Here is a 19,629-nt window from a genome sequence, read left to right on the forward strand (position 1 = left end):
AAAAACTGGTGTTCCATAAAAAGGTATGTCACTGGCGATATGGATTCCGGGATTCACAGGTGTCTGAAATCAAAAGTGACTATTTACATTATTTATATATACGTCATGATATGACATGAGGGCAATACAGCGAATCAGTAATACTAATGCGATACAAAAATGAAGAGTTTACCAAATGATCAAATCTGATCAATTAGTTAATCCCTATTTCATACTGACAAAGCGACGAAAGGAGAGAACACCTAACGGCAATTAGCGCTTCACCGCTTCTTTGCGATAGGAATAAAATAAATAAAGATAAAAAAATTCAGCACTAAGAAAGTTATCGTTTAGCCAAGTCTCAGCAATGCACCATATTCATGGCTAAAAATGCATCTTTGGTCTTAGTCCGCATACAAGAAATATTTTGATAATATAAACTTAGGGTATTTTTGCATTAGGGCTAACCTGCTTAGCTAAGGTTTGGTTATTAGGTCTGGTTGCTTTGAAAAAAAAAAACGGAAAGGCATTTTTTTTGACATCAGATGGCCATATAGAAGGGTCAAGCAACTTATTATAAATTGAAGGCGAGGTGCCAATCCTCTCTTAATTAATTCAAAACAATGAATTAGTGATGGAGAAACATTTGGGTGTTTCGAGATATATACCACAATATCACCAGTAACAACAGTGGGCTTAAATGATGACAGATGCAGCCATTTCAGTCGGACGTCTCCAACGAGATTTGCATTAAGGTTGCTTCCAGCCACAAATATAGGCGCTTTACGAGTGTTCTTTAGATTAATCTCATAGTTATTTGAGGCAGAGTTCAAACCAGGACAAGTAGCAACATCAGCAAACGAAATAACCGAATAATCACCTACAACAGAGAGTCCAACATTCTTTGTACATCCAACATTACCCAACTGTATAAGTAGACGCAGCAGCAACTGATTTCGACGACGACGTTGACGTCATATTCGCTTGCACTACATTATTGGAATCATCTGCATTAGAACTCAACACACTGAGTACAGTTGAATTCTCATTGAGCGAAGATGGAGACAAATTAACCAAGAGAGGCTTCTCCGTTAATGCAGTGTTGCATTTGATAGTGTCTTTGTTTTTAGAGATTTGATGTTTAGTTTTTGCAGTCAAGAGAGTCTGTTCAGTTATTGCAGTTTGTTGGTGTCTTTGTGTTTAGAGATTTGATGTTCAGTTTTTGCAGTCAAATACTTATTTTTAGCTGCACTGGCATTGGTTGTATTCGCATAGTTAGCAAAAGAATTGCATAAACTTGTAATTTCTGAGCTAAACGAAGAGATGACCGCATTATTGTCATTGTTTTTTGCGCATAGAGAGCGAACTGCAGCAAAAAAGCTATCCCACTTCTGGGATATATATGAGAACTAACACTACTCAGAGCATTTAACACAGTAATTGCGTATAAGCATTCAAAGTTTTAGCAATATCAAGCAGTGTTATATGCTGACTATTGCATTTATCAACGGAATTGTCATAATGCTCCAAGTTTAGCAAATTAGCAATAGAGAAAGCAATAGGGGGCGGAGAATGAATAGATGCCCGACGCTCAGCCGAAGACATGCTAACCCATTTCAAAGGAAATGCTTGATAACGATCAACTTTTTGACCACAAGTACACGAAATTCTGATGTTAAATACTGAGTTTTTAATCATTAGATAATTTTCTATGGTTAATTTTCAAAATAGAGTCACTGTCCCAAATCGTCAAATAGGCACAAATTTAATTAATATTGGCGAATTTACTATGAAATAAAAATAGACTGAGGGGTGAACCAAATCACGTCCGTATTTAGCAACTTTCACGTTCGGGATATGCTTTCGTTGTTCGCATGGCACTCACCAAATTAAAAAAAACAAATGCGTGTAGCGTAGTACACATAACAGAAGTGAAACTTTTAAGGCAGACAAAGAAAGAGGGAGAGACTCGAGAGAGTCCCTAAATAAATTCACAACATTTGCAGAGAATGCAAAAAGACAAAATTTACAAAAAACGGAGAAGGGTCGACCGGTATTTACCTACACAAACCGTGGCAACAACGCGCACTACTCTGAGCGTTTATCACCCGCACAAATGCAGCGATTCCAGAACCGCAGCAAGGGCACAAATTACCGCAAGGCAATACCAATAAATCCGGCGCCGGAATGGATAGCACTTTATAGTACGCACAAGCACTAGCCAGGAAACGGAAATAAGCGCCAAAAAGTAGGCACCAAAAAACCAAAAAAAAATTGGGGCCAAAAACCGCCCCCAACAGTAGGCACCAAGGAAATATGAAGCCAAAAAGTAGGCACCAAAATATATTTCCTACAAGTTTGCACCAACAAGCAAGCGCTAAGAAGTAGACAGTGTTATTTCTCACTATAAATTAACAACCACAAGGAAAAATTCAGAAAAAATAGCCTAAAGTGTATCTCTCTCCTTTTCCTCTATGTTATATCGTTTTTCTCTCTCGCGGAACGAAAATGCCCAAAACGTTGCATGGCCTTGAAATTTTACTCTCCATTCTCGCTCGTCCATCGATCTCTAAGAAGCTTCACTTCAAAAATATAAATAGAAAATAAAAAACGTACTTTCATCTATTATAAATCTGTGCAAACTTATTTAAAAATTTAATTTTTTATTTTTTTTTTTAATTTAATTATTATATATTCCTAAAAAAACTCCTTAAATTCAGCCTTATAACCATAAAAAACTGCAGGCATTGCTATTCCAATGTTGCACTTAAAATCAAAGTGATGCCAATAAAGAAACGTTATTTACGTAGTTGCCAGATTTATTCAAATAAACTCTACATATCTGAAATCCCGCAATCCTTTGTAGATATTTGGTATTAAAATTTGCCTTTGTATGGCTTATAGGAAAAAATATATGACTTCAAAATAAATCTTGAAGGGCACTGCTATTTTCATGTTCGCAGCTGTACAATTGTACTAGAGTCGTCTGCAAACGCCTACCAAATTTACCCCCATTAAATTGCTTCACTTGTCTTATCACTTTGTTGACAAAATGTACTTGGCTGTGTCGGCTAACACAGCGCATTTTCGTTTGACGAGTAACAGGAAGTGACAAAGTGTGTGCTTTGCAACAACAAAAGTGTCAAACAAATATACGATATATGTGGAGCAAATATCGTTCATAAGCGTGCATAATGTATGTGTGGGTGTATGTGTGCTACTATTAAATTACATGTGTGTATGTGCGCTGTTTTGTTTCTATTTAGATTTAAATAAGCTACGAAATATTGTTTTTTGCTTCCTGTATAAAATTTATATGCGCGCATTTTCTTAGCATCCTGGAATTTTATAGTCATCAAAATTTATTTATGTATGTGTGTTTAGATAAAAGAGAGTACGCAGAACAAATTTTTGACTTTTAACAAGCTTTTGTATTTTAGTCGGAATGTAATTTAACTTGAGCCTTTGTGAAAGCCTATTTGAAGTGCTGGCAATTGGGTGTACGTACATAAATAGCTTTAAAGTTAATAAAGAGAATTCGTTTTAAAATTTATAGCAATTTAATATGATAGCTGCGAAATGGAAGTAAGAGAAGTGCGTGCGTATTGCGTGCAATGGTAAGAAAGTTCCGCATTGCGAGTAACTGTGTATTCAAATTTTTTGGATCTTCTTTTCTATAAGAAGTTCTTCTTGCTGGAGCATCTCACAACCCGAAAATGCTTGATACTAAGATCAAAAATGTTCAAAGCGCTTATGGAAGCAAGGCATGCCTTGAAGTACTTGGAAGAGGAGTAGATTAGAAAACGGCAGATGAAACTCTGTTATGCGAAACACTTAAATCATGCTTGCTGATTCTAAAACGCAAATTTTCTTAAAGGTATTAATAATCCTCGAATCTGCATTTAAACTAAAAATTTATGATGCTTGCTCAAGGTCGATCATGTTTTATGGCGCGCAAGTTTGGGGTGTCGACGTAAACGATTCAATTGAGATACTTCTAAATTTTTTTATTGAAAAAAAATGTTTTTTGTAACCCCAAATACTCCAAATGATATGATGCACATGGAAACAGATTTCCTTCTTCAATATCTACCTACTCTCCAAGAACTTTGTCTCGCGGTGTTTTATTCCGCCAAGTAACAGGCTTCCGCGCATCCTTGCTGGGGAGACTGTTCGCCTTGGGGCTCATTGGGTGAAAAAGTGGAAAGGTATCTCGCTAATGTTCAAGGTGAGCTTCTTAATTTGTTTCTGAGTCCTTGCCTGTGTTCATACCTTCGTTTTTAGACCATCTTAAGAATAAAAAACTTAAAAATAATTATAAATTATATTATACTCGTAAATAAAATAATTTTTTCGCAGATTGCAAAAATAGAAAAAAAGCACAAATTGCCTAAAGGCCATCTGTAGTGCATCAGTCAATGATAGTTTTATGCAGAGTCTTCGCAAAGGTGAGGTACATCAAATAAATTCTTGAAATGTAAAAAAAAAAAATAAAATAAAATATTATAGAATAAAAGTTAAAAGCCAATTTATTAAAAACATTTACGAATTTGGAATTATCTGATGTAAAGTTTTTTGTTGTGTTGCTTTTTGGGAGGCGCATTTTTATATTATTAAAAATTATTTCGAATTCTGTCCAGACTTACAATTCATAGAAAACTTTTTACAAATATTTGATTGTATTTAAAAGTGACTTTGATTTTAGCATTAAAGGTATATTTCCTGTGAAATATCCTTCCTAGTAAATAAATTCAATATTTTATAAGTAACTCTTAGACGAGTTGGATCGGTGTTTTTCTTTTCAACCTTAAAAAGACACTTGATGGTGACATGGGGGTAGAGGCCATTTCATTTTGGGGCGATTGAAGTCGTTTTCGTTATTTGCTGGTTAAATTTTGTAATCCACCTTTTATTGAAGGGATGTCTAAGTTTCGATGAATTTGGACATGTGCCACGTACCAGAGTGCGTGGAGTCTTGGACTGGAAACACTGCAGTATTTTCAGGTTTGAATTTGACGCTATGCCCCACAGATGGGTTCCCCAAGTCGAGACTGGTTTTATCACAGATTTGTAAAGGAGAAGCTTGTTGTCCGTTGAGAGGGTGGACTTGCAGTTTAAGAGCCAATACATATCCCGAAATATTAATCCTAGTGCTAAATTAATTATAATCAATATAATTAATCATCCAATTTTGTGTTTCAAAAAAATTTCACTAAATAAAATAAAAAATTATTTTGAATGATGGAAATCTTTATTTGGACCTTTACGCGCTCCATTGCTCCATCTGTTTGTATACTGCAGCTATCTACGTTTCTAGCGCCGAATTGACGATTGACGTACGACACCATTTGCATAAACTATAAATCGCCCGATAGGGTGATTAATTTTGCGCCACCCTTTGTAGGTAAAGTGTTTACTTATGGATATAAGAAGGACCCAAAAAAAAAAATAAATTAAACAATGCTTGATGCTTCCACCTAAATTTCCTATTTTTAATTTTTTTTATTTAATAATTGACCGTGCCAACAACACTGTGAAAAGTTTTATTGACTCAATTTGGTACAAAATGCTTAGAGGTCGACATTATTTAGTTTTCTCTTTTACCTTTCCTCATAAATGGCGAAATAATTATATTCAATGATTTATTTAAAAAATAAAAATTTTACAATGTTTTGTAGGGATCCTGAAAACCACAAAAAAAATATTGCAAAAAATTGCCAAAAAATAATACTCAATTCTTGATTCAAAAACAAAAGTTTAAAAATTTTTTTATCAACTCTGAAAAGCACTAAAAAATTCACCTCGTTTTCCTATTCTTTTTTGTGTTTGTTTTAATTTGGTATAATTTGTAACCGCCGTAGCCGAATGGGTCACTATTATTCATAAGTTAAAAAAAAATCTAAATTTAAAAAGGAAAATAAAAATTTAGAAAATAAAATAAAAATATAAAGAATGAAACATAGCCCAAGATTGTTGCGTTGTGTATTAGTAAATAAATAAATAAATATAAAAAAATACTAAAAGTTAGATGGAAACCCTATTAAAACATATTTTTTGACTGCGTAAAGTACCTATCATTTTATTCTCGTATTGTAACCATTTTAATTAATTTATATTTGAAAATAGACCTTGTACGAATATTCTAAGGATTACTTCACTTAGCATTTTTCGATTTTTACCTAAGAATGTGTATGTATTTTTATTATTATTTACACCTAAAATCTTTCTTTTGATACTCACATTGTGGTATTTTATTTACTTTTTCTGTTACATCAAAACAGGTGGCAAACCTTATACAAAACCCTTAGGGGTATCACCTATTTAGGTAAATTTAGCAATTCCATATGAATTGTTGGAACCGTTTCTCAGAAAGCAATAAACATACATTTTTATATGTAATACATGCATATGAACATGTACACACAGCATGTATCATAATGAGAAGAGACACGGGGCGTATACGTTACATATTTTATCTCTGATATGTATTAACATATTAATGTGTTTGCGTATACGTAACTTTCAGAGAGTGGCATGTGAGTAATTCAATATGAATGAGTAAGATTCTCTACGCATATTTCTGGATTAAAATTTTCGCATTTGAGAAATTTTTTTAAATTTTTTCTTGGAAGTGAATTGTGAGCTGCCATACCAGAATAAGGCAAAGGAATCTGAACCAATAAGTTAGCTTATGCTTAAGATTTTTCGAATTTTGAAATTTCATTGCTTTCCTTCTGCATGCCGAAGTAAAAATTCCATTTATTAATGCACGTCATTCCCATAATGTAAGGATGCGCAAAAATAATAAAATAATAGAAAAATATCCTTTGTGAGGTGGTTGGACGAGCAGCGAGGGGAGGTATACTTTACTTTATTTACTTCAAAAATTAAAAGTGGGGGTGGCGTATACGTACTAAGTAGAATATTTAAATCAGAGAGGCATGTTAAGGGGTTTTGACGATATTCAACAGAGTTTGGAAATATATTACTTAGTAAAAAAACTTACGACAAGTGAATGTTAAGAAGCTGACGGGACTTCGAGAAGCCATTTGGCAACTTAGATCGGAATACATAATGAAGTTTGACTTACCAGCTTGAGCTACTCATTGACTGCATGCCCACTTGAAAGGCACTTACTAGACGTGTGTGATGTTTACTCTTCATTAATTTAAGAATGAAAATATGTCTGCGGCTAGTCAGACTTGGTCAGACCAAAATTTAAGCAACACTAATCATCAAGAATCTGTTTATTAAGCATCTTTAGGCTTTATAAGGTATAATGCGCATTCAACATTAGGAGCATACTATCATGTTAGATGGACATGGGGAATTATTTGGACCGATGCCAAAGCAGTATCCACTGCCACTGGACCCAAATAGTTATTAGGGGTGGAAGTTTCTTTTTGGATGAAATATAAGTGCCTTCCAGAGAACAATGGGAGAATTCCGAGTGAATTTTTTTCAGGAGATATGGCCAAAAATTGTTCTAAGACTGAAAAAGGAACTCGTGCCGGATGGTATCTGCAGAAAAACTTCAGTTTTTACGGTTTTTCGATGGTATTTTTTTGCTATACTCGGTGTACTGCTATGGATAATTGAGAGGAGGAGGTACGCATACCAAATCAAAGTCTGCAGTGAGAGCCAGATTACCCTAAAGATATTCAAAAATGCTGGGTGGAAAATATAGTTAGAAAATATTTACTTAGCTGAATAGAGATTACATACCATCAAAAATCAGGAAGCTGCACTTTTGTACGGGCTCACTGCAATGTCAGTGTAATTAACTGGCTGATGGCAAACTGCGAATCAAGTACCAGTCCTCATTTGCAGAAATCATCACAAAGATCCAAAACATTGTGTATAAAAGACACAGGGATTATTGGCGCGGTCTCAAAATCAGCATCACCACCCTGCTGAACAAGGTGGTAGTGGAATTTCTTATCAGGCCAAGAAGGCAGATGCCACTATCACTGGTTGGGCTAATCACGAGGCACAATTTTAAGGGCTATTAAAGGTATCATTGGACAATCCAATAGGCGTCCCGTGTTGGGAAGAGGGTCACTATCCGACATTTTATCCAGCATCTGCTAGGCTGAGAATCCAAATTGTGGCTCGGATGAATTCAAGTTTTGATACCATTATGAGTCCTCCAACAGATATCTACAGCCAGCCAGAGCTCCTGAAGTAATGTGGAAGGTTAGTGGAATTTAGGTAGGCGAACTGGCCAACACTGTCGATGAAAGGAACACCCAGTGACCTGAACTGTCACGCTGCCAAGCCCGGATATTTACAGAGAAAGTGCTCAACAGTCTCCTGCTCTGAAAGGTCCCCATAGCTTCTGCAATGGGGGTTAAATGGTAACCCTAGCTTTTCCGCATGTGTGCCAATCGTCCGGTAAACACAGCTACGAGTTAAGAAATTGAATGGCGTTGAGTCTCTAGGACTTTTAGAGTCAGAGGGTTTTCGAAATAGCACATAAATAAATGGAGCTCCATCTGATCTGCGCTTTATTGAGAAATAAGTTATGCGATTTCCCTTTAACAACAGTCATGCTGATGCCGATGACCGGGTGACGCCGATGACCAGGTGACAGCCTCAGTTGACCCCTTCCTGCCAAGCGCATCAGCAATTTCATTACCCTCTTTGCTTCTATGTCCTGGAACCCAGTATTGATAGAAATGTTACCTGCACACACAAGAGATTTGATCTCCTCCTTGAGTTGACTAATTTCGATCTGCACCATGGCATCGGAAAAAGTTTTAATATCTCCATCACTCACGTGTTCCCTAAGCCTTTGCACGCCTGCAGGATCGGACAAATTTCTGCCTGAAAAGCACTAGCAGTATTCGGCAGTTTTAAGGAAATATGTAGATGAATTGGATGATTTAGAGAAAACCCCTGCTCCAACTCCTGACTCCATCTTTAAGCCGTCAGTGAAGATAGAGGTAATAGCCTCGGCAAAGATTTCCTTCGTTGAAGTCCTTCCTACTTGGAAAGATTGCCCCGGCACGACCTTCAAACTCCAGTTTGCGAATAGAGAGATCCGGCCGAAGTTCAGAGGGTAATCAATGCGTTTTTTTGTAAGTTTTTATCGCTTACAACTCCAAGCCAGCTGAGCATTAAAAAAATATACCTCGGATTCGGTAATAAGTTAAGAAAATTCGATGAGTCCTCAGGTTCCTTCCTCTTCATGCTTTCTGCGTTGTTTTGAGACATAATCTTAAGCATAATGGGGGCCTACGTCTCAATACTTCAGTTTTGATTTATGACCTCTCTGCCTTCTCAAACTCATCCATCCGTCTATCAATAGGGCTACATGATCTATATTAGGAGGCAATGCTCTTCCTTTTTTTCTTTCTTTTCTCCATTACACTTAGCCACTAGAAAACAGGCCAAACAATTTCTAAGTATCAGAAATGTTGTAGATGTGCAAAAATTAGAAATTTGTTGTTTCCCCCACTTTATAACAGTGCAGTAGAAGATCTGCAGAGAAGCAATTGTAGGTAACAGTGAAGGAAATCATTACGAGCCGTGAGAAGTTTTCATTAATATTTAGATAGAGAAAGATCTCTGAATATTACCCCATTTGACTCCATTTCGCCAAATGCTTGATTATACAGTCTGTGTCAGAAGAAAATAACTGGTTTTTTCTTGCAACTTCAAGATATATTTCGTTGTGCTTTTTGCTGCGTGATAGTCTCACTCAAGGGCTACGTCGCCAGTGCTAACTCAGGTTAGTGTCGTTCAAAACTTTCCCGGAAACGCAATCAAACAAAAATGAGTGAGAAGTACGCAAGGTATAAAGTGTACAAAAATGTTGATGGCTTTTCCGAGCGCGCCTTGAAGCGAGTGGCAACGAAAAAGCAGGATAAAGTGATTGTCCAACTTTTTAAGCGGAGTCTTCTTTGTGACTACGCCAAGCACAAACAGTTCTTGCTAAAAAGGGAATAGATGTGAGTATCAACACCATCGAACGTCGACTGAAGGAGGCCCGATATGCCTATGCCTGCATTTTCCAGAATCAGACTTAGGATATTGGGTTGCGATATACTGAGTATGGATAAAGTTCATACTCTTCTTCTTCCGGATCTCTTAAAATTCATCAATGAATACAAGAGATTTGTGGAAAAGTGACCTCAAACTAATTTACGCGTCTTACCACCCACTTTTTATCTTTCCTATCTCTATTATTTCTACTGAGTGCTTGGACTAATTAAGTTTTTTATTGCTTTCTTTAACTTCATATTTCATATAATTTCAGCTTCTAGAAAATGTGAGAAATATTTTATCAAAAGAAAATATATGAAAATAGAGTAAGTGACAATTAATTTTCCATCACTGCACAAATTATAAAATATTTGTTCAATTCATAAATTTTCAACCACTTGCAGCCACTCATGCATTCATGCATTCATTCCAAACACAAATTAAAAACTGAAGAAGAAAAATTAATAATTTCTTTGGTATTTTCTCCCTACCTACAAACACATGCACCACAAATATGTCATTGCCATAAAAATCAAAAGCACACAAGAAAATAAAAAAAATGATGCAATATAAATAAAATGAAATTAAAATTTTCCTTTTGTTCGCCACTCAGTGCACTTTCACTGTTCGCTGCATTCAACTACCGTTCACGACTTTTTGGCTTTTGTTTGCATGAAGTGCTCATTTGGAATGCAGTCAAAAGAACTCCCTAAGTCTCAAAACTTTGCGCAGTCTTCATTTTCCAACTTCAACGTTTGCCATAGAAAATCGCCCTAGAGTCATCAGCTACGCGCCCTACAAGTCTCTCAGTCTTCTATGTGCATTGTGAGCAATTGGGAGAAGTTGAAATTTGGCATAATAATCAGCAGCAGCAGCAGCAACAACAATAACAATAACAAGCAAAATAATATAAACCATTTGTTTTGTGCATATAGCGCGAAAAGTAATGAAAAGTACAATAATAATGCAAAAACAAAAATATAAATTCAAAAGTGAAATAACAAAGCAGATTTGAAAATAAAAGCAGCGAAATGCTTGTGAAGGGATGCCTTTAGGTGTTTGCTTTTTATACTACGAGTACATTTGCATACAAAGCTAAAAAGTTAAAAAGTATGCAGGTTCGAAAATTCTCATACATATTTTGATGGCAAAAAATGAAAAAAAAAAAAAATGAAAATAAAAAAATGTTATCTTATGAAAGTTGAGTATAGCACAATAAACACGTGTAGGAGTATACACTCTATTACAAAAAGAAAAAATCATCCAACGTTTTATGAAAAAAAAAGATGAAACATTTTTCAGAGAGTTGTATGTAGGTAGTAGATATTTTGGCCGAGTGTTTAAGTTTCCCAAAGATTTTTGCTTCACAAGTTGGCATGTGACCAGAATTTCGGTCAATCGCTCAAAAGTTGTGAGTAAATTGCGTCTACACTGATTTCTCCAAGGCCTTTGACACTGTTTCACATACACATTCTGTCAAAAAAATATCGGGAATTGTTCATTTCAAAAGCGCGCGTTACAAAAATGTCTTCATTTTTTTTGGCATGTTGGCACAACTATCCTCTATAGTGCCACAGTGTTTGAGGGTGATCTGTCTGTTAGCTTGTTTTTGGCATTTAATTATATCAGTCAACCGACGGTGTGCTCTTCGGCTTTCACTGTGGGTAAAAATATCGAATTAAGAATTAGTCTTAAATTTTGTGTTTTCAACGGGATTTCGTGTGCCGAATCGCTAAAAATGTTGCAGAAAGTCTATGGCGAGTGTGTTTTATAAAAACACGGGTCTGCGAGTGGTATAAGGCTTTTGCAGAAGTCCGAGAAGTCGTGGAAGATTTGCCCCCATCTGGTTGTCCATCAACGTCTTCAACGGATGAAAACGTCGACAAAATCAAGGAAATGGTGCTGGAAAACCACCATTTAAGTTTAAAGGAGGTAGCTCGTGACCTTAGCGTGTCTCAGAAGTTTATTCGCAACATTTTACACCATCAATTGAGCATGAGACGTGTGGCTGCTCGACTCGTTCGAGGCCAAAAACTCGACAAATCGAAAAATATCATCGAACAACCACCGTATTCACCGAATTTAGCACCTGTGACTTTTTCCTTTTCCCAAAACTTAAATTGCCACTCCGCAGACGCCGGTTTGAGGACGCCGTCGATAGAGGTCAGTAAGCAGAATTCGCTGAAGGAGTTGAAGAAGATCTCTTCAAACGCATTTAAAAGGTGCTTTGATGACTGGAATAATCGTTACATGTATAGTGCTTCGAATGGATGCTATGTTGAAGGCGCCAGAATAAATTTCGATGATGAAACAATTATTTTGCGTTTTATTGAACAATTCCCAGTACTTTTTTGACATAATGTAATTCTTGATATTGTGTAAACTGGGCTCTCTTCGTTCTCACTCGGTTTTCCTTTTATGGTTGAAATCTTATCTTAGTGAGAGGGTGAATTTTCTGCTCCTTTCATTGCCACTTTTGGAGTACCTGAAGTTAGTGTTTTGGGTCCCCACTATTCGTCTTATTTATAAATGGTATTAGAAAGTGCTTTTTATTTGCCAGGCATCTATGATATGCATACGACTTAAAATTATTTACCACAACATGAAACCCAGTGGATGTTCTTTCGCTCCAGGCCTACTTTAACAAACTCGTTTCCTAGTATACTTATTAATGTATCTCTTTAAATACAAAAAAAAAAAAAAAAAAAAATGTTTTCGAAGACACTTACTATAAATCTAGCTATATTCAAAAATCATCGTATTTTATCTTTAACAATAACCTCCCGTCTGTGGATGGTCCAATCCTCGAAGCAGCAAATAATCTCTCACAAGTAAAGATGAATTAGCAGCCATGCATTTTTCCCACAACTCAGGGCGTTTTATTCATATTGCTTCCTGCAAACGGCGCATATTCCTTATTTACCGTACGACCTTGTGGTAAGAACTCCTGATGCACTACGCCATGGTAATCGAAGAAAACTGTGAGCAAAACCTTGACACTTGATAGAACTTGACGTGCTTTGTTTGGTCTAGGCTCTCCTGGACTCTTCCACTGAGACGATTGGGCTTTGGTTTCGATCTTATAACCATGTATCCATGATTCGTTGTCAGTTATGACCCTTTCAAGCAAACCTGGACCATCTTTGACGTCATTCAACAATTTCTAAGCGATGCTCATGCGACGTTGTTATTGGTCAAAATTCAGCAATTTTGGAACGAACTTCGCTGCCACACGCTTCATGCCCAAAATATCCGAAAAGATTGCATGGCATGAGTCAACCGATATGCCGACATCCTGAGCAACTTCTCTAATTGTGATGCGACCATTCTCCATAACAATTTTCTTCACTTTCTCAACATTTTCATGGGTTGTTGATGTGCTGGAGCGACCGTCGTCATTCACATCTTCTCGACCTTCTATTAAAAGCTTGTACCACCTGTACAAATTTTTTTTGACTCAGAGTTCTCTCATTGTACCAACGAGGTAATGATCTGAGTCGATGTTGGGTTCTCGAATCGTACGTATATCTGAAACACTTGAAGCGTGTCTTCCATCTATCAAAACAAGATCGATCTGGTTTCGCGTTTTTTGATCAGGAGATAGCCAGGTAGTTTGGTGTATCTTCTTACGCTGGAATCTAGTGCTGCAGACTACCATGTTTCGGGCCCTGGCGAAGTCGATCAGCTTGTGTCCGTTACCGGAAGTTTCGTTGTGCAGGCTGAATTTTCCGACTGTGGGACCAAAACTCCCCTCCTTGCCCGCCCTGGCGCTGAAGTCGTGGGGGGGGCAGCGCTCATAGGAACGTTGCAGGCGCTCATAGAAAGAATATTTGATCGCATCGTCCTGCTCCTCGATGGATCAAATATTCTTTCCTTGGACGCAAATGAGTGAGATATTAAAAAAATGCGCTTTGATGCGGATTATTGTGAGACGCTTGTCCACCGGATTGAACGACAGTACTTGGCGATGGAGGCTCTCTCCCACAACAAATCCAACACCGAATTTGCGCTCTTTTACATGGCAACTGTAGGAGGGGTCATCATCAGTACAGGAAGTGCTCATCCGAGGCTTTGTTCGTGTTTTTATTTCCGAAACCTAGCGCACAACTAGCTATCCTGGGATGATTCGCCTTCTCACGTTGGCTCACTCTCGAACGGGTGTTCCGAAGCTAACCAAAGGATACTTGGGCTAATGCCGAAAGTTGTGAGCTGCTTGAATCATATGTAGAAGAATCGTCCTGGCCACTCACAAGTGAATGGCGATCAATAACTTTCCCCACTTTCGTGGACTTCTACATATGGAACCATCCTCCCCAGATAAATATATCGATTAATAAAAAATATTTGCCACCAACTACACACTGATTATTTCGTTTTATAAAAAGTTCGGTTTTTATTTGGATTCGCGGGTGTATATTTGCTAGCTTATGTAAATGGCGGTTGGACGAGCAAATAAATCAAAGAAACATTTTTTAAAATTTGCATATAAGGAAGAATGAATTTTCTACTCACTGCACTGCGCTTCGTCCGATTTGTCCTCACAATCCTCCGTCATATCACAACGAAAATGCGGCGGTATGCAGTAGGTCTTATTAAAGACATATTGGCCGCAGCTGATTTGTCCCGCTTCGCATTCAGGTGGCGCTGGTGGGAAATAAGATGAACAACATTTTTAAAAAAAATATTTTATATATACAAGAAAATATAATCACAAATAATATAGTTTATATGAACATATTAATATAAATTGGCGCGTAAGCCCTTGAGCTCCTACATCTAAGGAAAGAACGTTAGTTTGGCCACGCTTCTATTTTGCAAATTCTGAATAGTCACTCACCTTCGGCAGACTCTTTAAGATGAGCATACCGTCAAGAAGAGAGTGGCAAACACCAAGACCATGGAGAAGGCGGGAATTAAATTTCTATACAGTTGGTGCCAAGTGAGACAATAGAGTTGGCTATAAAGCATTTTTGAAGCAATTAGGACTTCAACTTTCCGCTCGACTACCAGACTATTGCAGCGTCTGTCAGGTAGAAGTTCTACCTATAAAATATATGGCTACATATCTGAATACGCATGCCGTAACAAAAACTACAATAAATGCATTCTCGGATAGCCAGGCGGCCATTAAGTTAATGAATGCGGCTATGCTAAGATCAAAGGTTTCTCAGGACTCCCGAGAGGCCCTTAATGGTATTAGTGTCGTATGCAAGTTCAGCCTGTTTTGGGTTCCGGATCACAGAGATATGGAGGGAAATTGTAAAGCCTATGAGCTAGTCAGGAAAGGTACTACTCTTCCATTGCTCAGTGACTGAATTATCATTGGGATACTTAGCAACTGCCAGCAAATTAATATTTAAGAATTACATTGTCCTAGGCTGCTATGCCCGCAAATAAATAAGAAAAAGTCAACAAGGATCTACTTAGCCATACAAGCGAGGATATCTCGAAGGTCGTGGCTTGCATAACCGACCATTGGCTATTTGGCAGGCATTTCTTGAGACCTGGAGTTTTCTTCTGTGAATATTGTAGTCTACTACTTCTGCAATATTGGGAAGAGGAAGAAACAGTTGAGCTTCCTTCCTTTGCAATTGTCCACCGTTTGCTACAATCATAGCAGGTTTTCTAAGTAAATATTTTTTCAATTCTCTTACGCAACTGTCTGGCGTGGGTATGGGCCAATCCTGCGCTTCATAGGAGCCATAAAATGGTTCCACGATGAAAAATAAATGAGGTGCCCGTGTCGCACAGTGGTAACACAATGGACCTGTAAGGTCTAGGTGAGTTGGTCGTACATATCGACTACCACCATAACCTAAGCTAACATATGAATGTAAGAACGTGCAACCTTACCAAACCTTGCACCATACAAACCTGACTCTATTATATATATGTTTGCAAGGCAATTGTGTTTTGTTGTTTTTTTTTTGGTGTTTTTTTGGTTTTGCGTGTGGGTCGCGTTTTTACATTTTTCATCAGGTCTTTGACATTTACAGTCGGATTTTAAAGTGTGACAATATCAATGTTTTTGTCTCGAGAAGACAATTTTATTGTTTCAATGTTCACTGCACTCAAGTACTCCATTCAGGTACTTACCCACCAGAAATCTGTTCCTACCACCCTAACGTACTGTCGTAATGCCAGTAAATCAAAGCCCGCTAAAAATCATTAAACTTTTGCTAAGGAAGTATTTCAATTGCGCTGATCGTTTAAAAATCCCGTGCAAAGTCTGCTACTGCTACTGGTGCATATCGAGGTTCTGTTTCGTTAGTTGCACCTTTGGGAAGAACTCACACCAAGCTTGAATCGAAGAAGTCAAGTGATTTTCCTTCTCCATCACGGCAACGCACCAGCTAAAGCCTCAGCAGTTGTGAACGCAAAATTAATGGAATACTCGTTTCACATTTCCCCTATTCTCCAGACTTGGCTTTCTCGGCTCCATATAAGTATTATTTGTTCCCCAATTTGAGGAAATGGCTGGCGGAGAAAAGAGTTTATTCAAACGAGAAGGTGATTGCAGAAACGAATGGCTACTTTTCAGACTTGCACAAATTCTATTATTCGGAAGGTATCGACAAACAGTGTTGGATGAAGTGTAAAAGCCTAAAAGGAGACTATTGTACGTCGAAAAATTAAAAATTTTAACCCAAACAATTAAGTTATTTTTATTTTTGCACGGACGCCTTAAACTATCCTCGTAGTGCAGCAAAAATATTGAAAAAAAAATGTATTATGCAAGGGAGGAATCATCTTTTTACAGTTGTCACCATATGCTCTACATTTACAGTCGGTTCTTAGAGTATGACATATCGACGGTTTTGGAGACAATTCAAGCAGAGCACTTTTTTTTTTTATTCAAAGTACATTGACCTCAAGCACCTCTTCTGGTATTAGAAAAAACATTTTTTTTTTTCGAAATTACCGTGAAAATATATTTTAAACTCAGGGTGTATGGTGAACTTTTTTTTCGTTGCGACCTAATGTATATGCTTTAGGTCAAGAGAAATGATTAGGCAGAAATCAGAAAATCAAAGTCGAGCACTGATTCGGATTAGGCAATCATTTGAGACTACGGGCTTAACCTTTAGCTCTTCGTATCTAGTTTTTTAGGTGGACACAAACGCTTGCAGAATTCGAGCATATCATACATTGCAAGATGGGCACTTGGGTCGTGATATTTTTCACGACGATTTTTTTTTGTCGGGGCAAATTCTGAGATAGCACTCAAACACAATTAAGTCCATTGTACTGCACTAGGGTTCCCTATTTAATTTTCTTTAAATCTGCTCGACCTGCGAAGAAATCTGAGTAGATCTTGTGGTGCCAAAAAGCCAAGGTGGTCGTTTCTTAATACATCAATGCCAAGGACTTCAAGCCTAATTCGAGCGAAGGCTGCACAGAAAGTGGTTCGCGGTCTCATCAGGTAACATCAGTTTTGTCCATCTGCAGCCTCTCTCAGCCTGCTAAGCTCGCTAAGGAAGTTGGCCTTGAGTGCCCATTCTGTCTAAATAGTCAGATATCTCGTTACCCGCGATACCCACGTGTCCCGGGACCCATGTTGGCATCAGGCTATTATGTCTACCGACATAGTTTAGCCTGGATTTAAAGGACTCGACTACCCTTGAAGTAGTTGGAGGTCTGTCTAAGGCCATGAGCGCAGCTTGGCTGTCGTTGCACACAGCGAGAACACCATCGATTTGTGCGCTATTTAATATAAAATTACCTACTAGCAAACGTTGTGCTATAAAAGCGGAAAGTGATCAGCAAATATGTGGGCTAGTATGATCCAAATTCTTATTAATAATGCATTTAAATTTGTTCACTTAAATTCAGGCAAAAAATTTCTAATGCGAAGAAATCCTCTATTATAATTTTATATGTCCGCTTTTTGAAGGAGCTAACTATTCATAAACTAATTTAATTTTTTAATATACTTTTATCTATTCTTAAAATAAATATTGCCAATATTTGTTTGTTATTTTGTTAATTTTTTTTTTATTTCAAAGAATACTTACGACACGACTGCTGTTCATCTTCGCCGCCTTCGCAATCCTTCTGATAGTTGCACACGCCCAGCGAGGGTATGCATTTACCATCGTTGCAGCGAAAATATCCCGTTATACATGGCACATTGAAGGCTGAACTAGGCTCGCTGCTACTGTCGCGGCCACTAAAGCTGACTGGAATTAGAAAAAAGAAAAGTGGTGATTTAGATAACCAAATTTTCAGAAAGTTTTTTAATATACAAATTAGTATAAATCAGTGAAAAGCAAATTTGTTAAAAATATTTGCTACCAAGATATAATTTTAAAGATTTTGTTTAGAGATTTTCGTTAAATAAAAACGGAGTAAATTAAATTAAATGAAAAAAAAAAAAATTAAATAAAATAAAATAAAATGAAATAAAATAAAATAAAATAAAATAAAATAAAATGAAATGAAATGAAATGAAATGAAATGGAATGAAATTAAATTAAATTAAATGAAATGAAATGGAATGAAATTAAATTAAATTAAATGAAATGAAATAGAATGAAATAAAATAAAATAAAATAAAATAAAATAAAATAAAATAAAATAAAATAAAATAAAATAAAATAAAATAATATAAAATAAAATAAACAACACATAATCTGATTGCAGAAGAGCAGAAAGGATGTATATGTGCATCACAAGGGTGTAAAGAGCAACTGATTATAGATCAAGTTGTCCTTGGGCAATCTAAACAGAAGAACAGAAACCTCTATGCAGCTTATATTGACTGGATGAAAGCATTCGATTCGGTTCCACACTCCTGGCTTATTGAAGTACTTCGTATTTACAACTTCAATTCCAATATCATACTCTTTCTAGAAAAAGTTATGCAACACTGGAGGACAAGAATAAAAATACCTGGCCCGGAAAAATCTCAATATACCACCGAAATAAACATTCGAAATGGCATCTTTCAAGGTGACTCGTTGAGTCCGCTCTGGTTTGTTCTCACCATGAACCCCTTAAGTCACATCCTGAATGAGACGGGACATGGGTTTGTATTAAAACACGGACAGTCTGGAAGATTCCGACTGAGCCATATTTTTTACGTAGATGATTTGAAACTCTACGCCAGCAATTCCAAACATCTAGATAAACTGCTTTTGAGATGTGACGAAACCTTCTCCAATGACATTAAAATGCCTATTGGACTTGATAAATGCCGAAAGATCTCCAATAGTTAAAGGTAAAGTGGTTTCTCGACATGTAACTGCGGAAAGTAGCGGACTCGACATAACAGAAATGGAGCCAGGGGAGGTATACAAGTATCTTGGAGTTGTGCCAAGCAACAGCATAAATACGATGCAAATGAAGAAAAATCTGATAGCAGAATTTAAAAGGCGCCTTCACGCTGTCTGTAAAACCCAACTTAATAGGAAAAACCAAATCCGCGCTATTAATTCATTTGTCGTCCCGGTGGTATCGTATAGCTTCGGAATTGTAAAATGGTCATCTACTGAAATAGAAAATCTACAACGAATAATACGTACAATTATGACTAAATACAAGTCACGTCACCCAAAAAGCTCTGTCGTTCGAATGATGCTACCTAGAAAAGCGGAAGGCAGAGGACAAATTGATGTTGAAGCACTGCATGACAAACTTATCTTGAACATAAGAGCATACTTC

General features: G+C 37.0%; 1 protein-coding gene across 1 annotated transcript in view; it reads right to left on the reverse strand.

Moving 5' to 3' along the window:
• LOC129238159 (low-density lipoprotein receptor-related protein 2) overlaps positions 1-19,629 on the reverse strand; it is a 138,012-nt gene that overhangs the window by 47,778 nt on the left and 70,605 nt on the right. The window contains exons 2-3 of the mRNA XM_054873195.1: positions 17,982-18,146; positions 14,479-14,610 (exon numbers count right to left, since the gene is read on the reverse strand). Coding sequence (XP_054729170.1) covers positions 14,479-14,610; positions 17,982-18,146 — 297 coding nt within the window. The remainder of the gene's footprint in view (positions 1-14,478; positions 14,611-17,981; positions 18,147-19,629) is intronic.

The sequence above is a fragment of the Anastrepha obliqua genome, chromosome 2, assembly GCF_027943255.1.
Source record: "Anastrepha obliqua isolate idAnaObli1 chromosome 2, idAnaObli1_1.0, whole genome shotgun sequence".
NCBI classification, from domain to species: domain Eukaryota; kingdom Metazoa; phylum Arthropoda; class Insecta; order Diptera; family Tephritidae; genus Anastrepha; species Anastrepha obliqua.